The sequence below is a fragment of the Danio rerio genome, chromosome 9 (assembly GCF_052040795.2).
Source record: "Danio rerio strain M-AB ecotype USA chromosome 9, GRCz13ab, whole genome shotgun sequence".
Lineage (NCBI taxonomy): Eukaryota > Metazoa > Chordata > Actinopteri > Cypriniformes > Danionidae > Danio > Danio rerio.
The window spans coordinates 35,230,187-35,254,008 of NC_141029.1; the positions used below are offsets into that span (position 1 = coordinate 35,230,187).

General features: G+C 36.6%; 2 protein-coding genes across 52 annotated transcripts in view; one reads left to right on the forward strand and one right to left on the reverse strand.

The window, feature by feature from the left end:
* The first annotated feature begins 353 nt into the window (after positions 1-353).
* nyx (nyctalopin) lies at positions 354-6,524 on the forward strand. 2 transcript variants are annotated; one of them, XM_087266957.1, is made up of 3 exons: positions 354-1,904; positions 2,043-2,083; positions 4,046-6,524. In XM_087266957.1, the coding sequence occupies exons 2-3, from the start codon at positions 2,059-2,061 to the stop codon at positions 5,428-5,430; spliced, it is 1,410 nt and encodes a 469-aa protein (XP_087123083.1). In that variant the 5' UTR covers positions 354-1,904; positions 2,043-2,058; the 3' UTR covers positions 5,431-6,524. The 2 variants fall into 2 exon arrangements, with proteins under 2 accessions (XP_087123083.1, NP_001071085.1); NM_001077617.1 differs by lacking the exon at positions 354-1,904 and having other exon boundaries at positions 2,059-2,083; positions 4,046-5,430.
* A 3,828-nt stretch (positions 6,525-10,352) lies between these two features.
* Positions 10,353-23,822, reverse strand: part of caska (calcium/calmodulin-dependent serine protein kinase a) — a 243,950-nt gene continuing 230,480 nt past the window's right edge. For 15 of the 50 annotated variants that reach the window (XM_087265911.1, XM_087265907.1, XM_087265894.1 and 12 more), the window contains 6 exons: positions 15,848-15,928; positions 15,680-15,760; positions 15,395-15,597; positions 15,060-15,143; positions 14,849-14,875; positions 10,822-12,104 (listed from right to left, as the gene is read on the reverse strand). In XM_087265911.1, coding sequence (XP_087122037.1) covers positions 11,928-12,104; positions 14,849-14,875; positions 15,060-15,143; positions 15,395-15,597; positions 15,680-15,760; positions 15,848-15,928 — 653 coding nt within the window. In that variant the 3' untranslated portion in view covers positions 10,822-11,927. Of the gene's footprint in view, positions 12,105-14,848; positions 14,876-15,059; positions 15,144-15,394; positions 15,598-15,679; positions 15,761-15,847; positions 15,929-23,822 lie in introns of all 50 variants that reach the window. The other 35 variants (XM_087265936.1, XM_087265928.1, XM_087265901.1 and 32 more) reach the window with 4 other exon arrangements.

The window sequence follows — 23,822 nt, forward strand, 5'->3', positions numbered from 1 at the left end:
CTTAACCACTTGGACTAAAGTATGCATGTTGATGAATTGCCGTTCTGTGGGGGATGTTTTCATCCACTCTGGGGGATTTAAGTCTTAATTTGGCTACATCTTTCGCTGTTTCAGCAAAGGAAAGTATTTTTGATGACATCATAAATTGACACATTTTGGGAAAATGCTTTAAATTAAAAGAAATATAACCATGCACTGGGCAAATTGACTACCCTTTCATTATGTTCGTGGCTGCTTTTGCCCCATTGACTCATTATAATGACTTTTTGTTTGTTTTGTTTTTTTATTGCAAAGCTGTGACGCCATATAATCATGCATTACCAACAGGAAAAACCACCAACAATCAAGAATTCATGGTTAAATGCAGTCATGGATTTGCAATTAAAAAAGGTCATGATAATGGAGATCAATGGGGCAAAAAAAACTAGGAAGGATAAGGTAGTCAATATAAACAGTACATGAGGGTTAATACAAAACATGCATTTTCTTTGTAAAGCACCATTTTTAAAGAAAGACGTAGTTTAAACTGTACCTTGTGTATTAGTGTATTAAAAAGTGTATTAGTAACATTTTCCAATAATTACCAAACAACACAATAACAATAAAGAAACGCAAGAAATAAGCATGATACTACAAAGAAAATAATGGTAATAATAATTAAAATAAAGGAAAATAGATTATTCTTTTTGAAATTTTGACTAACCTTTTTTTATTTAAGGCAAGACAAGAACATTTTCAAGACAGGGGTGTCGCATCAAAAGTGAACTCTTCAGTCATATGATCTTGAACAGGGCATTTCAACTAATTAATTTTATTTCTGTGGAATTGTCTCATTTAAAATAGTCTTACCAGAGGACACTGTTTTCAGTGACACCTTCCTATGTTTTTAAAAATTAGGCCTGATGTCTTTATTAATAATTTGAACATTTTTCCTTTTTAATTTATAAGCTATTGAGACAGTCACACCATAGGACAGTTTTGAGGTATCTATCAGAAATGTAATACCACTGCAGTTTTTATAACGAGGTCCATAGAAAACAAAGAAATTGTGATATGATGTCAATACTAATTTATTCGTTTTTGTTGTGTGACCATGAAAATAATCACGTCACAACCCAAATACAGATTAATCACAAATGATTACATTTGAACTCTTTTACATCAAAAGTGGTGGTTAATTGAAAGTGTCTCAAAGTGTCAGGCAATAATGTTGTTTCACTGTTAAATATGAATAGTGCACCTGATCTTTTTTATGAATATTTTACTTCGTATACTTCTCACAGTAAAATATTTACTTTAAGATCCAATTAGAAGCTAAATAAAAGATTCTATTTGTTACTTGTTTTTGGGTCATATAAGTAATATTTATACGTTCGCCAATAACGTGCTCCTCAACACGAGAAACTCAAGGCAGGTTTGTTTATAGGTGCGTCCTTAATTGCTGTCTTTGCCAACTGAAAGTGCCCCTGTTGTCCACCATCCTGAAATCTCACTGGTGAAATAGATTCTAATGAAAGGTGTTAACATATTTGGCAGATGTTTCCTGAAAAGTTGACATTAGTTTATGTTAGCGTATCTGGCAGCCCCAGGTTTATATAAGGAGATTGCAGCCTGTAATCTGTATGTACAACTGAGGCCCAGCGGGTCATTTCTGCTCGCATTGATTTCAGAGTACTGCTTTAAACACTCCTAATCCCAGGATTTTTCTGCCATTAAGTGATGGCTTTCTGAAGGGGAGTGCTGATGTGTGCAGAGAAAAGCACAAACTGACTGATGGCACCTTTAATCCATTCATATTTCCACTTGGAGCGATGTGGTACAGACATAGGCATGTTGGCTGAACTGACGGATTTACTTCGGTGCACTGTGTGTCCAGGAGAAACTTTACTGAAGATGATCGGCAGGTAGGTCTTTTGGGGCATTTTGAGAATTTAAATTGAATGCTTTCAAATACAATCTTCCATTTTCTCTTTGTAACCGTATAAATGTCAAATTGTGACTTATATCTGCTAAATATTTCATGTCCTGCTAAATAATCACAGCTGAGAGAAGCCAGTGATGTGTTTCATCATCAATATTGCCGGTAAGTACATGATTCCTGCTGTTTTGATGCTAAAGGTTTGTTGTATTTCCATGACATGACTGACTGATCTTATAACTGCAAAAAAAAAAAAAAAAACTTCAATTCAGCTGATCTCAATAAGAACATCGTATTAAAGAATGTAATCAATTTACTGTACAGCATCTCTACTAATAGGAGGTCCGGGAACAAACAAGACCTAGTGTTTTTGTGTGATTTCTAATCTGCTCTTTTCTAATCAACATAAGTTTAATGTGCAGAACAGAGGGAGGCCACACATTAAATTATTCCTCCAGTCTGTGATTGTGTTCTCTGTAATCTTCCCATAACTGCTGGGAGAACGAGCACGACTCATTTGCAAAGTGACTGCTTATGCTGCATGGCTAGCGTTTTCTCTATCATTATAATAGAGTTCTGGTAGTTCCTTTGTAAAGTTCATTACAGGAATAAATCTCATCAATTCTCTGCAATAGACCACATACTTCCAGTGGAAACCAATGCTGTGCTATTTAACACAGATGCATCATTGTGGCTGTTTAAAGTTCAATGTGATGTGAATACACTGCTTACTTTTTAAACCTGAACACATTTACTGTCAGTGTTTGAACCTGGGCTATGCTACCCTACACTGCAAAACCCAATAAGTTAAGGTAACTAAAAGCATTTGAGGAAACCGATTGCAACAAATCATTTAAGCTCAAAAACTTTTCCTAATGAGTACTGTGAACTTAATCCATTTGAGTAAATGAAGCAATTTGAGCCCAGTAAAACCCAATAAAGGAAGAGAACTCAAAACAACTGAGTACTGCAAAACCCAAACAAGTTAAGGCAACTCAAACAGTTGGAGGAAACTGATTAGAACAAACTATTTGAGTTAAAAAATGAATCTATTTGAGTACTGTGAACTTACTCCATTTAAGTTGAACTAATGAGATATTTAATTACCTCATTACCCTCAACACTGACATCCAACCTCTTTTCAAATGTGTAGAATTAAGTTTCAGTCAATTTGTTTCATTTGATAAAGTTGACTTGGGTTTTACACTGTAGATCTGATACAAAATCTGTAAGCTTTATGTTTTTATGTTTTTAAGGGTTAATAAAAGATCTAAATTAACTGATAATGAGTTACATGAAAAGAGAATGCCTGTTCATTGATTTAGATTGTTTCTCAATAAACCACAAAACCTCATTGTGGCTAAAATTGACCAAATGATATAAGGTGTGTCACAAAAATACAAATAACTGCCAAAAAAAAAAAAAAAAAAAATAGGGAATTAGGGGGCACCAACCAATGCCAAGCAGTCTACATCAATCATGTAGCTCTTTCATAAATGTTCTATCATATGCCATTTCGAGCAAATCTTTCTATAACCATTAGGATTTAAACGTTATTACTTATTTTTAAAACCCCATACCTGGAATTGCTTAGGACCCCCAAATCACTAAGTCCGCCTCTGGTTCAGTTCACATATAGTCTTAGTTAAATGTGCTCAAGCTAGTTTTTTTTCCCTCAAAGTTATTAATTTAGTTTTTCTCTTAATGTGTTTTTTTAAAGTTTTTTTTTTTTTTATTGCAAATGTAAATGTTTTTGGTATAACAATGAACACAGCATAATTCCTGTTTTTTAACCCACACATAAAAAAATGCACAATAGGGTGCTCAATCCTGTTCCTGGAGATCCACATACCAGCAGAGTTCAGTCCCTGTAATCATCACAATCTGTATTCCTCAACACTCAGGTCTGTTTGATCAGGATTGAGCTTTGCAGAAAGGTAGATCTCCAGCAGGTCTAACCTTGCTCTTTGCTCTCAGAGTTTTGCTAATTAAATAACCTTCACAAGCTAGTTAAAATCTGTGCCATGACTAGAAATCTACAGGAAAGCAAGTTTGATCAGGTTTGGAGTTTAACTCCAGCATTGCCTACTCCTGATCTAACACATCTACGTTCTGTTTTTTCCCCAGTGTATTTCCTCCTCCTCCCTCCTCATGCCCTGTCCCTGTGGGCTTGCACACGCTCCTGCCCTCCCACTTGCACATGCACTCAGGAGAAGAGTTGCAGTGTCCTGTGTGATCACGTTAACATGATGGACCTGCCCAAAGAGTTCCCCTGCGAGGCATCTTCCATCAACCTGGACAAGAACAGCCTCAAGTTTCTGTCTGAACGGGCATTTGGCACACTGCCCTCACTCAAGACACTCTCACTTAAATACAACAACATATCCTTCATCACACCGGGAGCATTTAAAGGGCTCCCCAACCTGGTTGAGCTCAAGATGGCCCACAATGAGTACATCCGTTACCTGCACACTCGTACCTTCACAGCACTCAAACGTCTGGTGCGCCTGGATCTTTCCGATTGTAACCTGTTTAACATGCCAGATCGCATCTTCCTGGAGCAAATCACCCTCAAGGAGCTCCTGTGTTTCCAAAACAACTTTAGACGCGTTCCTGGTGCCCTACGGGGAATGGAAAACCTCACACATGTTTACTTGGAGCGTAATAAGATCGAAGCAGTGGCTTACAACTCGCTGTTGGGCCTAACCAGTCTCAAGTACCTCAACTTGCAAGAGAATCGCATAAATGTAATACATGATGAGGCCTTCAAAGATCTAATCCGTCTGGAGAACTTCTACCTAAATGATAATCTCTTGGTTGACTTGCCCCAGCAGGCTTTTAAGGGTCTAAGCAACTTGAAAATGTTGAATCTTGGTGGCAATCTGTTGACCAATGTCTCCAAAACATGGTTCAGTGACCTGGTGGAGCTGGAGGTACTGTACCTGGATCGAAATCGCCTCTCTTATATAGAGGATGGTTCCTTTGAGAACTTGACAAGCCTCATCACGCTGCACCTCAACAGCAACAATCTGACATCTCTGCCTTTCTCCGTCTTCCAGCCCATCTATTTCATCGGCCGTCTATATCTTTTTCGAAACCCCTGGGAGTGTACCTGCGACCTGGAGTGGTTAAGGGAGTGGATGGAGAGTTATAAGTTGGTGAGGGACATCCCGTGCGCGTCCCCATCCTCCGTAGCTGGCTTGGACCTGAGCGAAGTTGTGTTTGCTCACTTGAACAGCACCTGTCTGGATCCCCCGGAGCTCAACATGACCACATCTCTTCCTGACTACCCCACCGTGGAGAACAAGTTCAACAGTCTCATCTCCAAACTGCTACAGCAGGAACTGAGGGATGAGATGGTCAACATCACAGACAGTCTGAGGAACGGCACACAGCAGGACCCTGCTGAGAGTCAGGTTTCTTCTGCACATGGACTGTTCGGTGCTTCTCAGACTGTGTTTCTACTTGTGGTTCTTTTCCAGGCCCAGTTTGACTCCATTAATGCCTCTTGAGATTCTAATGAATACCAAAAGGGGTTGAAGCGCATCCAAGAGTGGAAGTAATTTTCCAGTAGTTTGGATGGGAATGGATTTAAGGCTGTGGTGAAACGTTTGATGTGTCTTGCCATGAGCCCTGTGTTTTCTCATGTTGAAAATGCAATTCTGGCACATGAAGCTGGAGATGAATGTCTCCTTAAATGAATGGAAACTGCTCTCGAAGAGAAGAATGTTAACCAGTTATTGTCTACAAGACTAATTCTGGACAATAATGAAAGAACTGTTAAACGCATCTGAAGGCCATTTTGTGAGAACTGAGACTAATGGCATGAACGCTTTTATATTCTAGCATTTAATTCTAAACACTTTGATAACGCATCTATAGTATGAATATGTTTGTACATGTTCTGTTGCGTAACTGTGTAACATTTGTTGTGTAGGAGATTTATCTGATAAAGCTTCTCAATATCATTTCACCAGATGGCACAACACGCTGTCCTCTTTTGTTTGGTTCACTGAGCTGGGTAAGTTTCCAGTTCTGGAAAATGCATTAGTCCTCCTATTCCGTAAAGCTTAAGTGCACTCGGTAACGTAAGCTGCTTCATATTGTAACCAAAAAGATTGGCTTCATCATGGTGTTTTACTGTTATGATCGTGTTTCTTCTCTATGCAGAGCACAATATGCACAGGTGGATGATGTCATACTCTGAGCCATGATATATATGTATATGTAAGTGCATGTACCCATGTGATGTGCATCTATAATGGTTTTTGTTTATTTGTGATTGAGCAGTACTTTAAATAAACAAAGATTTTTGCATAAATAGTCAACAAAATGACTCCTATCCAAGTGCAAGAGACTTGAAAATGGGTTGCCAGCCACAGCATGTCTATTATTAGCTTCATATGAAGTGTGTGTGTGTGAATACATTTGTTCAAGATCAGTCTTGCAGCACTGGCCATTTGACACTCAGATGAACTATGTGCATAGTGTTGTAAAACTCAAATGTCATGTTAAACTTGCCTCAGAAAATGTTTTTATTAAGTTTAGTTACAATTTTGAATGGAGTGTGAGAAGTTTAAGAATACACTCTTATGGTACTGCAGTAGCCAATAAATGCTTGTGTCGCGATATTTTTTATTTTTTTAAAAGATGAGTTTTTAATTTAAAATTTCACTTAAACTTTGGTTCTTTCCTGCTCTCATTTTCAGTTCTGATGAAAATGTTTATTCATCATTGCAACACAATGTTTGTGTACAGTTATGGCTTTTCCCATGTTTAATCCTGGGCAATTAATGTTCAAAAGATCGCTTTTTACTCGAATATGGAGGATCGCAATTTAATTAGTCGCTATAATAATAATAATAAATAAAATTTCAAGTTTTAAGTTATTTATTCTGAGCCTGTTAATAAGACATGAGGTTCAGCAGAAAGTCTAAATAATGGTGCATATACTGAAAAATATATTGTGTGGGATTTTTCTTGCTAGTTATCAGTTTTGAATGCTGAACGACTTTCTTTAGTCAAATGCCACAGCTGGTGACATTATCCAAAAGCTTCATCTCATGGTTGAAACACTGTTTCACTGGCTATTATACCTTTAGAAACAATCAATTCAAAATGTTGTACTGTTTCTTTTATACCTTACAATGTTGAATATTCATACATGTTTTTCTATTTTGGTATAGATTAAAGATTGGTAAAGATTGTTCCATGTCCGACATTAGCCTAATGCCTGAAGTTAATTGATATGGTAATTTGGTCTTCAAAACATACTGTATGCACCTGCTCAGTTTATGCGTTTTTTCCAGGTTGGATAGACAGCGATCTGATTTCTGTAAATGTTCCATTTATATTTGATCACATGAATGCATGACTGTATTTAACTAGGTTACGACAAATACACCTGCACTTTTTGTAATTTATGAAAGCGTAAGCGACATGTCTTATTTATTCATTTTCTTTTGGGCTGAGTCCCTTTATTAATCTGGGATCGCCACAGCGGAATGAACCACAGACTTATCCAGCATATATTTTATGCAGCCCATCCAGCCACAACCCATCACTGGGAAACACCCATATACACTCATTCACATACATACACTCTGGACAATTTAACTTACCCAATTCACCTTTACCACAGGTTTTTGGACTGTGGGGGAAACCCACGCGAACATAAGGAGAACATGCAAACTCCACACAGAAATGCCAACTGACCTAGCCAGGGCTTGAACCAGCAACCTTCTTGCTGTAAGGCGATTGTGCTACTCACTGCACCACCAAGCGGATGTCTTATTTGCATACAAATTATTTTAGATTCAGGCTGCAAGTTATCACAAGTGCACAATGCAAACTCTGATTAGTATCATTAAGGCAGAATAAAACACCTTCTGTTAAATATGTGCGAGACCCCATTAAAACTGTTAAGTGTTTACATTAATTTGTGTATAACCTACTTTCTACTAAACAACTTGCCTTTGTAAACTAACAAATCAGTATGTGTTTTTTACATTACATTTGACATTTTTTACATTATTTCCAGTATATGTACTCTGTTGTTAATGCTGCCATTTGACATCAAATTAACATTTTAATTTAAAAAATAAAATATTTGTAAAAAATGAAACAAAAATCTCAAACGGTCAACATTTATGCATTTGGACATTTATCTGTCAGTCATATAGACCAGTGTTTCTCAACCACGTTCCAGGAGGACCATCTGCACATTTTCCATGTCTCCCTAATCAAACACACCTGATTCAGATCATCAGCTCATTAGCAGAAATAACTGAAATGGGTGTGACAGACTAAGGAGACATCTAAAACATGTTGTGCTGGTGGTCCTCCAAGAACTGATACAGCCATTACACCTGTGCTTTTACTTAATTTTTTTTTTTTTTTAAATTTTGAGAGTAATATCTAGATAGGTGGTTTCAACAACCACTAGATGCTTTCAAGCCTGTCCAGTTACGCCTGGAAACCACATCCTGAAGTGGTTTGAGCATCTCTAACGTTAATATCTTTTAAAAGGCATTTACACTTTTATTAAGAAACACGCATGAAGACGTATTGGCTACTACAGCTAGCTCTCATTTAGCCATTAATGAAATTCGAATAACTATAAAAATAATATCTATCTAAATGAAATAAAAACAAAAACACGATTTTGTTTTCGTTATAACTGTTGGGGAAGGGCTGGGATATCTGGTCAAACGTTTCCGTGAGCTATCTTTCAGATTTGATTTTTATGGAACCATCAAAGGTTGTGTATAAATCTAAACTGTAGTTTTACTATTTGAGCGAGAAAAGTGTCAAATAGTGATGGGAAATCAAGAAGTAAGTTCAGGATAGCAGTTTCTTTCTTACCTTTATCTGCACTGCAGCGTCTGTCCATTAAGGATGTCAGGCGCTGCCCTCGCCTAATCAACGACACATATAGGCTATGCTAATTAGCTTGTTGACGTGTTGTTTAGGATTTTAGTGTGTATTAACGGCAGTTTTCGAATACCAGCAATTTATTGTTAGCCCTGGGTTAAATAACCAAGAATTCTGCTTATTCAGTGGTGAAAAATCCTCCGATAAGCTAACTGAGGAAAAATTTTCAAATGTGGCTTCTTGGTTGTTTTTCATTTGAATTGGTTAATGAGTCAGCATTAACGTTACAAACCTCTGTTATTAATTATGACTGAAACCGAAATATGACAAAGCTTCCATCAGAAGGAAAGCAGAGTGTGAGCAGGTAAAAATTGAGATGTTGAAAGATGATGGCGCGTGCTGCTCTTCTGTTTTGGGCCTAAACATAATCGGCTTTGCTGTATGACAGTTTGTGTGTAAAACCAGTGCTCAAGACATACAGCGTGAGAAACACGAGTTCAGCGGTTAGGTCTAGATATGGATAAAGCTGCGGATACGTACATCAAGATAGCATAATTTTTTTTTACACTGTAAACAATAATTAATATTTTTTTACTGTACTGTGAAGGTTGGGTTTTCGACTAGGCTTTAATAAAACACAGTTTATTGGGTGATTGGGGAAGACGTTAAGTAACACACAATTAATGGGAAATTTAACAAATAATATAAATAATTCTCGTTAACTTCGGTCCGCAACCGTATCTGGTCTAGCAACAACCATGTTCAGTCTATTCATTCTAGCTCAAATTCACTCTAGCTCTACCAAATATAAAGCAGCACAATTCTTTGGAAGATTGATTAGAATAATTAAAGTTAATAGAGAATAAAATAAAAACATAACCATGAAGGATGGCACTGGAGACTGGAGTTTCATTCATTCATTAATTTTCCTTCAGCTTAGTCCCTTTACTAGTAAAATGAACTGCCAACTTATTCAGCATGTTTTTTTACATAGTGGATGCCCTTCCAGCTGCAACCCATCACTGATAAAGGAGACTGTTTTTATGCTTAAAATCGCAAGAAATTAAAATACCTATTATATATATATATATATATATATATATATATATATATATATATATATATATATATATATATATATTATATTTGTATATTTGTGTGTGTGTGTGTGTGTGTGTATATATATATATATATATATATATATATATATATATATATATATAATATTTGTATATTTGTATTTGTGTATATATATATATATATATATATATATATATATATATATATATATATATATATAATATTTGTATATTTGTATTTGTGTATATATATATATATATATATATATAGAGAGAGAGAGAGAGAGAGATTAGTCAGCACTGAAGCCAAATCTGAAGCTTATCTAACAAAATAACATACGATAATGGTCCAAAAACGAGTACACACAAATTTATATGTTATGGAAAATATTAAATAAGAATTTAAAAAAGAGAAGCAAAAAAGAGAAAGTAAAAAATTTAGTTGAAATTTAGTTGGTTTTAATTATTTTACAATATTAAGCTTGAATTTAATTGTATTTTCTTTTAATATTTAAATATGTTTGGTGACTAAAATACTATTTGATTAAATAGATCCGTTTAATCAATCTGTTTTGTTTAAACGCACCAAAACACATTGCCTATATTCAGTGAGAAATGGATACAAATATATATTTTCCAAATGGGCTGTACTCAATTAAGCTGAGCACTGTATTTAAAAATACTTCAGACGTCCAGAATCAATGGTCAAGAAAAAAAGAAAAAACACTCTGCGTCGCTCTCAGACACATAACTGGGCATTGATCTCGACTGCAGTCACACAGAATCAAGCTGGCAGGGCGTGACCCGCCACAGCTGCTGGGAAAAAATCCGGAAAAACAAAAAGGCCAAAGAGGAACGAAAAATTTCCATTGGCCCCATCTCTGCCAACTCACACCGAGAGCTAGGCTGAGCAAAAGAGCTGGATGAGAAAACAGCAGAGGACACCACATCTTCACCACATAAAAGGAAATATATATTTAAAAAAGAAAAGAAAAGGGAAAAAGACACACTCATACCGAAGAGCTGCTCTGTCATCAATAGAGCCGTTTTCACAGGGCAGTTTGAGGAAACAGTTTTATCATATACAGAACCATTGAGATGAACAGACCGCGGCCTCATTCTGCTGCACAGAATAAAAATCTGATTTCGTTTTTAACAGTAATACTCTCAAACAACACACTTCTGAAATGCCAGTATTCATTTTCAACCCAAAGCCCATAAATCTTACAACAAATAAAAATTTAGACCATTTACAAACACATTTTACTACATAATTGGTAAAAATAAACTGTTTACAAAGTTGCCAAAATGCAAGGGATGTGCATAGGTCTTTTTTTTCCCTCCTGGTCACCGGCTCCACCTGTTTGAATGTGTTCGTCCCGCCGAATGGAATGTTTTCTGCTGTGGGTGACAGTCTGGACACAGCTAACACTGAACGCTCGTGAATGTTCACATGCATGAGATCTCATTCAAATCTCGAAAACATTTATGCACGTCTTTAGAGAGACAGTATCCACGTGTAGAGGAGGGCGGATTGGGAAAAGTAGAAAGAAAAAAAGTGTGTTTAAAATGAAAGCTGAATCGGTGGGTTGTGCTAAAGCTAAAGCAGCTGGGGTCTGCCGCATGGATAATGTGGGATTATGTATTATGGCTGAGTTAATGGACGGGCTGGACAGATGAAAGCTACGAGGATTCTGTCGGAGAAATATTATGACCAGAAAAACGAGCAGAACCACAGGAAAGGAAGTCAAGTAGGATACTGTCTCTTTAAATCCAACGTCAACAAAATGTTGCCTCCTAGCTATATAGACATGACAATATTTAGTAATTTATTTTATTGATCTTTTTTTTCATTAATACAACACTACGTCTAGGTAGTCTGTGAGGGGCCAAGACTGGGCTCACTGCAGGTACATCGATGTTGCTGAATGTCAGAGGTGGGCTTCTGTTTGCATCATGGGAAACTTTTCAAGTTTTGTTTTGTTTTCTTGCAGAGACGCACTGTTTAGTGTGAGGTTATGAAGGGCGTAAGGTTACAGGTTGATGGGCTTGCTGTTTTAGTAGACCCAGGACACCGGAACCCACTGGGCGGTGCTGCAAACCATGTCTATGGCTTCCTCCAGGAGGCGGATGGTCTCGTCAATTTCATTATTGATGATGGTTTGGTCAAAGTAATGTGCATATGTCTTCTGGAGGATCTCAGACTCCTTCTGCAGCCTCTGTAGCGACTCATCCTACAGCGCAAAAGAAAAAGAGTGAGTATAAGAGCCAAAAATGGGCCTTTTAGGACATTCGGGATAGAAAGCGGGTAAAATCGGACCCTGTGGCCATTTAAAGGGGTTATATGTTTGAATGTATTAATAACTAGGATGTCTTTGAAATCCTGCACACTGATTTTTATGTGAAGGACATTTTTGGAAGAAAAAGTAAAGCTTGTGACACTCTCCCCTGTTCTATGATATGGAAGTGAATGTTTTTTTTAATATAGTTACTTATTTTTGTTGCACAATATATTTCTCGTTGCTTACCACCAGAGTCAAATAGACTTAGGTTTTGCATAATTTTAGAAAGCATAAGTTTTGCTACGGTTACGCCTTCTGTCCACACTAGCCTGGAGTTTTCAAGCCCTGAAAATCTAGCATTTTGGAAACGCTGAAAAGGCTATTCTGATTTTAAAACGCTGCTGCTTTGTGTCAGTGTGGATGGGGGAAAATGGAGACATCTGAAAACGGAGTCGTTGTTGCAGACATTCGCCTATCTGATTGGGCCTTTTTCTCAATATTATGTACACAAAGTTCAGTCTTGCATCCTTTCCTTTTATGTTTAGACTTCACAAGTTTGATATGGAAAACAAACTCCCAAGGACACATCAGGTAAATCTTCAAATGGAACGATATACTTTATAACTTCATTCACATCACCCTGGTTACGTTGTTTAAGAATAAAATAAAAACATGATATAAGGAGCTGCCTATTTTCATTTTGATTATAGCTACATATTTATATGACCGTCATCTTCACTGTATGCATAATTATAACAAAACAGAGCCTATAACATAACTGCATCCGTTAATTTTCATTGAAAAATATGAAACCCACCCTGTCTCCTTTGCTGAATATCAGTTTTAATAATCAATAATGGCTAATATAAAAGTATAACATCTAATAAGTTTATAAAATGTTGTAAATATAGGCAAGCAATCAGTCAAATAGGCCAAAGCAGAGTACGTGGTTACATAAATTGATATATTAACTTGTTCTCAGGTAAAGTGTTTTGGCTAAGCACAAGTAATAGATTTAAAAGACAGAAGAGTCTTTAGATAAAGACAAGATTAATTAGATATCACGTTTAACAAATATAGTGGGAACATAGACAGTGAAAGATATGGACGTAGTATCCGTGACGTCACCCACAGGTTTATGAAGAACCCAAAGAGAGCTACCAGTAGGCGTGGCCAACCGTCGCCATTTTGTTCGCAATTCATCGCACCAACGAGGGCATAACAAATAAGGGCGAAGAGGCGGAGCTACAGACACGGTTAATATTTCATTACCTGCGACTCGTTTGTGTTCTGACCACATGTGCTTGGTTATAGACTTTATCAATAAAGTGTTTAGACTTTTAAAAACACTATTGTAACACATTGTGCCACTAAACATTGTTCTTATGACGTTTTTTAACAAGAGGAAAACGCAAATTACATCCAAACACTTATCAGTCTGCGTTAGTAAATGCAAGGCTGCAAAATACAGATGAAATCCAGGCATAACACTGTATGACAACACTTCAGATGATTGTTCTAGAGCCTACAGCTAATAAATCTGTCAGATTCTGGAGTGCATTACAGTTCTAAATAAAAATAAAAATGATGAATGATCTGAAATAAAACAAACACAATGTGGGAGGTGTGCTCAAAGCACCCGCTGACTGCCTAGAGCTCAGACGTCTGCATAGGCTGCAGTGCATACCAGAGTGTGTGTGGTCCCGTGATGTGCGTTTTTCGCAATGTAGTGTGGACAGAGATCTTTTCAGAAACACTAAGTGAAAAGCCAGTGTGGACGCCGATTGTTTTAAAACTAAAACATAGTGTAATCAGGGCCTGACTCAGTGATGCTCTTATTACTGTATCCTTCTGGGCCTTAAAAGTGAAGTTGTAGAGGCAGAAAACCATTCAATTTGAATTGAAATGCATTCAGTTGTGTTCTGAGGATGAAAAAAAAAGTCTGAGGTGTATGGAACATTATGAGGATGAGTAATTAATGAGAGAACATTCGGGTGAACTATCTCTTAAAAACTGCAGTAGACTTAACACCCATTGCTAATAACAAGGGTTTGAGAATTCCACATGTACAACTTTACATTCAACCCTTTTGATCCCTAAAGTACATGAAGATCTATAAACAGGGCATTAGGCAGTAGGGAATGATGGAACTTGTTTATATATACACTACTGTTCAAAAGTTTGGGGACAATAAAATTTAATAATGTTTTTAAGCAATATCGCTTACGCTCATAGGGTCTGGATTTATTCGATCAAAAATACATGAAAATACTGTGAATTTATTTAGCAATTTAAAATGTAAAACAGTCTTCGATTTTTTTTTTAAGTTGACTTTATTTCTGTGATAACAAAGCTGAATAGTCTGCATCATTACTCCAAGTTTTTAGTGTCCCACAATCCTACAGAAATCATTCTAATAACATTTAAAAACACTTTACATTTTATGAAGCATTATAAAACTATTTATTTTTGTAACATTATAAATGTTTTTGCTGTTAAATGTGATCAATGCAATGCATATTTGCTAAATAAAAGTAATAACTTCTTTTATAAAACTAAACTTTTGAACAGTAGTACAGCTCCGACAGGTAATGGAACAGGGTTTTCTTAAAAACAGCCAACTGTCCGTTTGACCTTAGCTACAGAGGTCATGAATGGAGGTATTTTGGGATCTAAGCTGACAGCCTCATACTCACAGGCAGCTTCCTGCACCATCTGGGAAGCTGAGCGAGATGTAGGGAAAGGTAGAAGAAATTAAAATACATGCTAAAACACGATGCATGCAAAACAGAAAACAGATCAGCTGAAGACAAAGAAGGAAAGAAGTTAGATGGAGTTATTCTGCCAGTGAAGTGACTCATGCCGTGGCCTTTTGAGAAGTCCATGTATTTTGGATTCTGATCTCACCTCATTCATGCCAGGAGTGATAGTTGGTGCAGCTATGAAAACCACATAGGGAGCAAATTCAGCTGTCCGTAAAACCTTCAGTGCCTGAAGAGAATCAAACAACACAAGACTAAGGAATGCATTACATTCTTAAGCCAGCATAAAGAGTGTTGCTGTGCTGTGCTGAAAACCCCATAGCGCCTTTGTGTTGCTGATCACAAAATCTAGGTCTTTGAAATAAACACCAAAAACCAAAGCATATTTCTGGAAATCCATTAATGGTATTGCATAGCTAAAATGATCAACAAGGTTACTGTATGAGCAACTTCTCTCATTAAAAATCTCTAAACGTTCACCTGTGGCTCTACGTCCAGTATGGCTATGAGTCCCTGCTCATGGATTTTGCGTATCGTCTCCAGCCGTGTGCCGTACATCGCGTCCTCGTGGCTGCCGTACTCCAGGTAATCGTTGTTGGAGATGTCCTGCATCATTTGGTCATGTGAAACAAAGAAATAATTCTTGCCGTTCTCTTCATCTTTCTTTGGAGGTCTGGTTGTGTCTTTTGGAGCAGAAATAAGTTTGTGTTTACCCACTGATCAGGACTGGTGCACAATAATAAAGATTTTGAGAAAGCTGCTTACGTGGAATGGGATAAGCAAATCTGTCTGGGTGTTTGGTGATGAGTGTGTTCTTGATGTGTCTTCGGCCAACACCGTGAGCACCTGCCGGTCAGCAACAAACCATGAATGTAAGAGACGTGTGCTTTATGACAACAAGCAATGATTAAGAACTCTGATCAACATACTCACCTAGTAAAACTAATGTTTTCCTCTTGAACGCCGGCAACTTCACTACCTCCTCATATGTGACAAGATCTAGTTGATCAAACACTAGAAAAAACAAAGATTGTTATTTAATAGAGAGGAAGAATTGATTGTAAATATGTGGTATGTGGTTATTTAAATAAAAAAAGAGAACAAAAAGAGAGTTTTTTGGGGGGTAACGCCATTAGTAGTGTTTGGGTTTTCTCTCAGACTATGAGGACTGTGTGCATGTGTTTTGGCTGCTTATGCAAAGTTACAGGCCTGATGGGTGATTTGATATGGTGTCTGACTGTCATCAATCTCCACTGCAGCATGGAGGCTTCATTTATCGCTCTCTTCCAATGCAGCACACAGAGAAAAAAACATTCACACTCAGCCTATTCAAACCTGTCACCAAAATCAACCTCGGAGACATTTCTCATGCTCCTTTTCTCTATTTTTACTTCATTTTTATTATAATTTCAGTCAAACTAAAATTCAGTTCAACAATTTCAATACATTCAATATTTATTTTTTTTATTTTAATTCACATTTACAGAGCTTTTTAGTACAGAGCATTTGTTGAAATCTAAGAAAAATCATATAAATTACACTAAATTTGTTAGATGAGTAGAAAGTTCAGACATTCATTTGAATAAAATTCTAAATTTCTATGAAAAAATTGTGATTATTGTGATCTAAAATAAAGGTTAATACTAATGCATCTTCTGGGCATGCACAATGAGATTTAAAAGCTACAAATGAGATTGAAGATTATCAACTTTATTTCAGTCATCACCTGAGATTAAGACTACAGCAAACTTGGTTGTATGTTTACATCAATAGACTGAGGGATGTAAACAATAAAAATGGTTCTACCGTATTTTCAGTTGTACATTTTTAAATTTCAGAGTCCAAAAAGTTCCACAAATTAATAAATAATGTTATGACAGCAGTTTTAATGTTAAGCTATGAATGAATTGCCCCTTGTTACAGTTATCAAATGGTTTGACAACAAACAGGAAATGTTCGTGGGCCAATAACATGACCACATTGAAATGGTCTATTGTTATTTGCAACCTAGATGCTAACTGAAGAGTAAAAAAAAGCTGCTGACTATGTTCTTTTGTGTTCCTAGGCAGGTACATGCCATAAAGTTATGGAACAACATGAGTCAGACTAAATGATGAAACAAACCATTTTGTTTTTGTCTATTACCTCTATAAAAGGGCTGCACAATACATCACTTCAGCATCGATATTGCAATATTACCATTCGCAATATTTGCGAGGATAAGCAATGTTGAGTCTAGATTGTAAATATCATTTCAAGTGTTTTTTGAGGCCTGTGACTGAGTGAGGGTTTTAAAAGCATTCAGGCCTAAGAAATTGTACCATTTGTAACTTTGACAAATTAAAATTACTATACATTTGAATACAGATTTATTCATTGGACAACAATAAAACGTTTATATAATTTGTACATTATTTTTCTTAAATTTATCTACGCTTGTAGATTTTCTCTTATAGTTTATGCATGTGTACTCCTCTACAGAATCATCCCAATAAATCCTAAAGGATACATTCTTTCCAAATAGTTATCCAACTCATCTAATGAAATTGTGCTCATATCGTAATGTTAAGATTTTTCCAATATTGTGCAGCCCTATCCTATAAGTATCAACAAAATGAGATGTCGCCATGAAAAAATAGGCCTCAAATAACACTCTTTGCACCACATTGATCGACAAAATATATTGCAATTGTGAACATCCACATACATCTTTTTTTACCAGAGTGTCTCAGTTGCATAACCAGTGAAACTGGCTGCAGTGTGCATGCGGGGGTGTGAGTTGGGGAGAAAGCATGCGTGTTTGCAGAGACGGTGAGTTGACTTGGCTGACAGAAACGTGAGCCATCTGTGTCATTTCCACGTGAAATGTGATTCCAGCACTCATCTCCCTCTCTGAATAGATGCCTTAAATGATTCATGCTCCTCTTTGCTTTGACCTCGAGTCTAAATATGTAGGATGCTTAATGGATTTGCACACACACAGAAGCCTGAGGATCAGTGAATACAGACATAACTAAAAACACAAAACCATAAACACCACACCAACATTCAAACACACTGAAAAAGATCTTTGTTCTGTTGACAAATAACAGGGAGGTTGCTAATAGACAAAGATGCTTTCGGGGTTCATGAAAAATCACCAGCACAGAATGACAAAGACAGACAGAGAAACAAAGAGAACTGAGCACAGACGCTGTTTGCCACAGCATTACAGTTACTTACATGCACAGAGGCCATTGGTAGATAGACAGCATGTAAAATGGACAGGGGAGGGGGGTCATTGAGTTATGACTCAGTTAACAGAACATCAGTAAAACAAATACAACATCAAGCACGCTCAAAGCTGTGATGCTGGAAGCACAGAGACATGATGGCCATCCGTGAGCGCGGGCCGCTCTGGATGGGGCGCTTTCAGAGCGTACGAGACATCGTTGCAGCTCTGAACAATGAAACATGCCTCTAACATACACAGCGACGCACTTGCATATCAAGTCTGGAATCTGAAAGCTGCAATAAAAGTATGCCATTAAGAGATTTTTTCCCGTTAATCTTATAATTGCGAGCATAGCCATGTTCTATAGCATTAAATCTATACATTTCGACACATGCGGACATATTACATAATCAAGTGATAATGGATCATCTTGGTTCTTGGATAATCCGGTGAATTAAAATCTTGACAAATGAAAGACAACTTAAGTGATTCAATTATTTTCTATTTTTATCTTAGCTTAAGAGAGACAAAGGTTTTGTATAGGTTATATAAATGTTTAAAAAAACCCTATGAAAATTATTTTCAATATTTCTGTGCACACACACACATATACATAGATGTATATATATATACATACATATAAATATATAGTTTACTTTTCAAATGTTTGGGGTCTGTAAGATATACGCAAAACAAAGCTGCAAATAATTTGGTATTATTATAAGTATTATCATAAAAGCAATTAAAAATAAGTTTTGCTTGTAATGCAACACAAAATTTTGTGTCTCTGCAATGGGTTATATGCGCAGCTAGTGTTTTTCCACCAACGATAAACTTCTGATGAACGGTTTATGTGATATTATTAATTTCATACAATACAATCAGTTAAAAAGACTAAAGCATTTATTTAGTTGTTGGAGCGGAAGACGTGATGAAAGACCATGTAAATGCAAGCACCTTCAGTAGCAGCAGGCGAGTGCAGAAACTCCACTGAAAATACTAGAGTAAAATAGATATTCATATTTTAAAGACATGGCGAGGAAAAATGGAATTTCATTCTGTGCTTTTTGCTGATATGGCAATTTTGTAATGGCAGTTCACCAGAAGCGCTTGGGCTGGCTGACTGAAATTTAAAAGTCTGTGTGCATCTACCACATTAAGGTAGTTTCTCTGTACCCTTTTCAGAAAAAGGCAGGGCTCTGACATTACTCTGACAATGACAAACAATGCATCTGCACATGTTTTAAAGCCCTAAAATCAAGTATAAATTCCTGAATCTTTATACTGTATATACGGTTTCTGCAGCACAGACAAAAACGCAACACTGAATATTTATTTTTTTAATGTAAACTGGGAAAGAAATCTCAAGTGTATCATTATATTAAATCTGTGTAACTGTGTCTCTTGGACATGGTGACAGCACACAACTAACAACCAAGCCTGGTCCCCTCAGGCAGGATTTTTTTTATGTACTATATTTGGACAAGAACTTTCCCAGGGGAAAATTTAGGACTAAAATCAAGGTGTTTGAGGGGGTTCAAAAACTGTTTGCAGATAATATAGAAAATAATTTTGTGCTTGGCAACTTTGCAGATCTTTTTCATTCAATATTAAACAATATAACCTGAAAGTAAGCCAGGAACATTTTAATAAATCCTGCTGACCCCAAACTTTTGAATGGTACCATAAGTTCTGTGTATGTTTATTTGTTTTTTCTTATTATATGTTTTAATAAGAACTGAATCCCATAATTTTATATTATTTAGGCATATATTATGATAAACGTAACATGAACAAACCTGTCCGAGATCAAATAAAAACAGTCTAGGAGGTTTTTGAACTCACAATATAAAGTGGATTCAGAGAATGTGTGTCAATGCTGAAACAAGGATGAAACAGTGTAAAGGGCGGGGCTAAAAGGACATCTAAATTGTACACACATTGAGCTAATCCACCAGTGACCCCTTTCTGCTTTCACAAAAAAACTGAGAAACACTTCTGCCCTGCCACGTCTCTAAATAGAAATGTCCTAATAAACCTGTTGCTGCAATATTTCTTTTGTCTTGCGTCCAACCAAAATGAAAATCTCCTTCTAAAGGACAACTGCTTCCTATTAGAAAACCTCCAACCATATGTTTCCAGTTTCCCTCCATAACCTGTTCAGGACCTGTACTTTATAATTGGAAAAGCTCAAAGCACAAATCCAACAAAGCCATATGTCTTAGACATACCACACATAATCGGAACAGTTTTACATTATTAAACAATCCTAGAGGAATTCATGACAAGACTTGGGGTAAAAAGGCTATAATACCCCGAAGAGTCCCATTTCCTGCCTCTCTGGCTGAGTGAGCTCAAATCAGACTCAGTAAAGTGGGGCACTGGGCTCAGGAGGGATTATGTCTGATCTGTGCTCCCCGCCGCCGCCGCGCTCAACACAGACTGTTTGATCACCTAAGTGATTGGGTGCTCAGAGAACACTGTGATTCCAGCAGCCCACATCTGATCACATCTACTATCAGCTCTTCTGAGGCCAGAAACACTTCATACGCCAGCAAAAGGGGAAATGCAGATTTAAGATTTTGATCACACATTTAAGATGCACTGCTGGCTGCTTTGCTAACTTTAATTATGCTTGACTGTGTTCAAACCGACCACCATATCAGTATAACAGAATAATTAACTTAGCCAAGCAACAGGTTGAGCCAGGGGTTTCAAAACTAGAGACATGGGAATACCAGGGGTCACTAGATAGCTTGCTGGTTAAGTCTTTCTGCAGATATTTAGAGTAAGTAAGTAAGTAAGTAAGTAAGTAAGTAAGTAAGTAAGTAACAGGTTTTCTGCAGGTTTTAGCAAGTTAAATTTAAGACATTTTTAACTTCATTATGAATGAAATTAGGGCTAAATGCTAAGGAGTTTTTTTGAACAGCTGGAAAACATTTTTCTTTGCCCTATCAAACTTAATAATAATAATAATAGTAAATAATAATATAAGTATTATTTATAATTGATAATAAATAATTATTTTAACAAAAAAAAACATTTATATTTTAGTTAATTCTAAACAAAAGATTTCAAATGTTGTGTCAAAACAAGCAAGCTCTAGTTGTATACATACACTGTGTTTTAACAACCTTTCTTAAAAAAAAATGTTTTAAAGGTATTAAAGACTATAATAAACTAAATGATTGCACAACAGTCTGTCCAGGTCAGCTTCCATAGCAGTAAACACATGAAGAACTTTTAAAAAAGTGTTAGTGTAAAGAAAATAATTAAACCATTACAGTAAATAGAGTTAAAAATTTCAGTCTTGAACAAAAGTTAAAAAAAGTTTTAATAAGATGAACTGTTGGTGATTGGATGAGTGTTAGCCAGATTGGGTAGCAATACATGAACAAAGGAAAATTAATACCTGTTAAAAAAGATTTAAGACCTACAACACGATATTTCAGTAAATTTGAAAACAGACTTTATTATTATTATTTTTTTTTTTTGAGATTTAAGACATTTTAAGACCCTGCGAATACCCTAAGAAAGTATTTATAGCGCTTCACTTTTTCCACATTTTTTATGTTACAGCCTTATTCCAAAATGGATTAAATGTTTTTCAGCAGCAGGAACTGGAAGACTAGTCAGGATAGAGGGAAAGATGAATGCAAAAATGTACAGAGACACCCTGAAGGAAACCCTAAGACTGGGGCAACGGTCATCTTCCAGCAGGACAATGACCCAAAGAACACTGCCAAAATATCAATGGTGTGGCATCACAACAACTGTGAATGTTCTTGAGTGGCCCAGCCAGAGCCCAGACCTAAATCCCATTGATCTCAGGAGAGATCTGAAAATGACTGTACATCGTCGCTTCCCATCCAACCTAATAGAGCTTGTAAGGTACTGCAAAGAGGAATGGGCAAAAATTCCCAATAACAGGTGTGCAAAGCTTGTGGCATCATTTTCAAAAAGACTTGAGGCTGTAATTGTTGCCAAAAGGTGACAAAGTATTGAAAAAAGGCTGCGAAGATCCACATGTGATTTTTCAGGTTTTTTATTTTAAATAAATTTGCAACAATTAAAAAATATATATATTTCACATTGTCATCACGGGGTATTGTGTGTAGAATTTTGAGAAAACAAATTAATTAAATCCATTTTGGAATAAGGCTGTAACATAAAAAATGAGGAAAAAGTGAAGCGCTATCAGTACTTTCCGGATGCACTGTAAGTAAGTAAGTAAGTAAGCAAATAAATAAATAAAAAGCTACTCTACTAAGACCAAACAATAATACCCAAAAGTTTTGTGGTAAGGAAAAAAACTAAATTTATTTTGAGAATGCTAACTGAAAGTTAAAGGCTGCACATTTAAAGGCTCTTATTTACTTCAAACTAAATTCAAAAAATTGATTACATTTTTAATTAAATCAGGCCAAGATAAAGCTCATGTCATGAATTTTAAAACAGCTTGCCAAAGCAAATGTACTCTAGTTGATAAACACCTTTGTGAAAGTAAAAGCTGAAAAATACTTTAAATCTACTTTCACTAAAGCAAATATTGCATTAAGTGCTGTATAAAAAAATGGGATGTGAACTGCAGAGCTTGTGCAAACATACTAGCATCTCTGTTCAGAAGCTTTCATAACTGCTCTCACTTTCTTTGTGTTTATTTTGTCTTTGAGAGGTAAGATGCATCAAAACGCAGCTCTCAGAAGATGGCATTAAGTTGTTCATCATTTAACAAATCCACTATTTTGGTGAAGCTCACCTTTAAACTATACCACACCTGACCTTGTCCAGGAAGAATGATGGCATCTTTTGACATCTTATGTGTTCAATCATGGTAGCCTTACCATGTATTTGTTAGCCCTACATATTCCAGCAAAGTCTAAATGACTTGCTTATATAAGACGTTAAAAGAAGTGGGGTTCGCTGTACCACTAACACGATCAAATATTTGCCACCTTTCATAATGTCAGGGTCATTTTATCTAGAGGTTGTAAAATGTGCACGCAGTCACAGAACATCTGAGAGCAGCAGGCGCCTGGTACTTCTGAGAGCACAAATACAGGTGCAACTTCAGCAGAGGTTTATATGTTATGCCTGAAGCCAAGATCAAGACATGAACTTCTGAACTTCATATACAGTGATATATGATCCACTCCATGCAGAAACTCTCTCTCTCTCTCTCTCTCTCTCTTTCTTTCCACTCTGGCCCTTCGACAACGACTATTAACTCAAATAAGAGTCTCACTTATGGTCTTTGCTTTCCCCTTAAGAACAAAAGCAAACACGCTTGTTGCATAGTGCGGTATATATGCAGGTGTGCTCATCGGCGATAACAGTTCAGGTTTCCACTGTGGCTGTCTTTAATGAGTCCCCTTGGAGTTGAAAGCAAAATAAAAGGCCCTCTGGTGCGCTCTTAAGGGACTTTGCGGTCAGGGACAGCAGGCGCAGTCAGAAACATGGCAACTTGGCTATGCACCGGCACAAGTGAGCCTGCTATTTGTAGAAACGCTGCAGTCAGGAGCTCTGGTTATTTGAGCCAGACAGCACAGGGCAATATTACCTGTACATACCTACACCACTAGACACACAGTGGCACTCCCTACAGATTCTTACTGACAGAGGGAATCATTCAATTGCTAACAACCATCACATGAGTGTAAACCTTGCTTAAAATGCATTCCTCCTGATTATCTT

What these genes read in the sequence shown, in the direction of transcription:
- nyx (XM_087266957.1), top strand. Translation starts at nt 2,059, where the DNA reads ATGTGTTTCATCATCAATATTGCCG. An exon ending in TTTCATCATCAATATTGCCG is followed by an intron (nt 2,084 to 4,045) that starts GTAAGTACATGA and finishes TTTTTTCCCCAG; the next exon opens with TGTATTTCCTCCTCCTCCCT.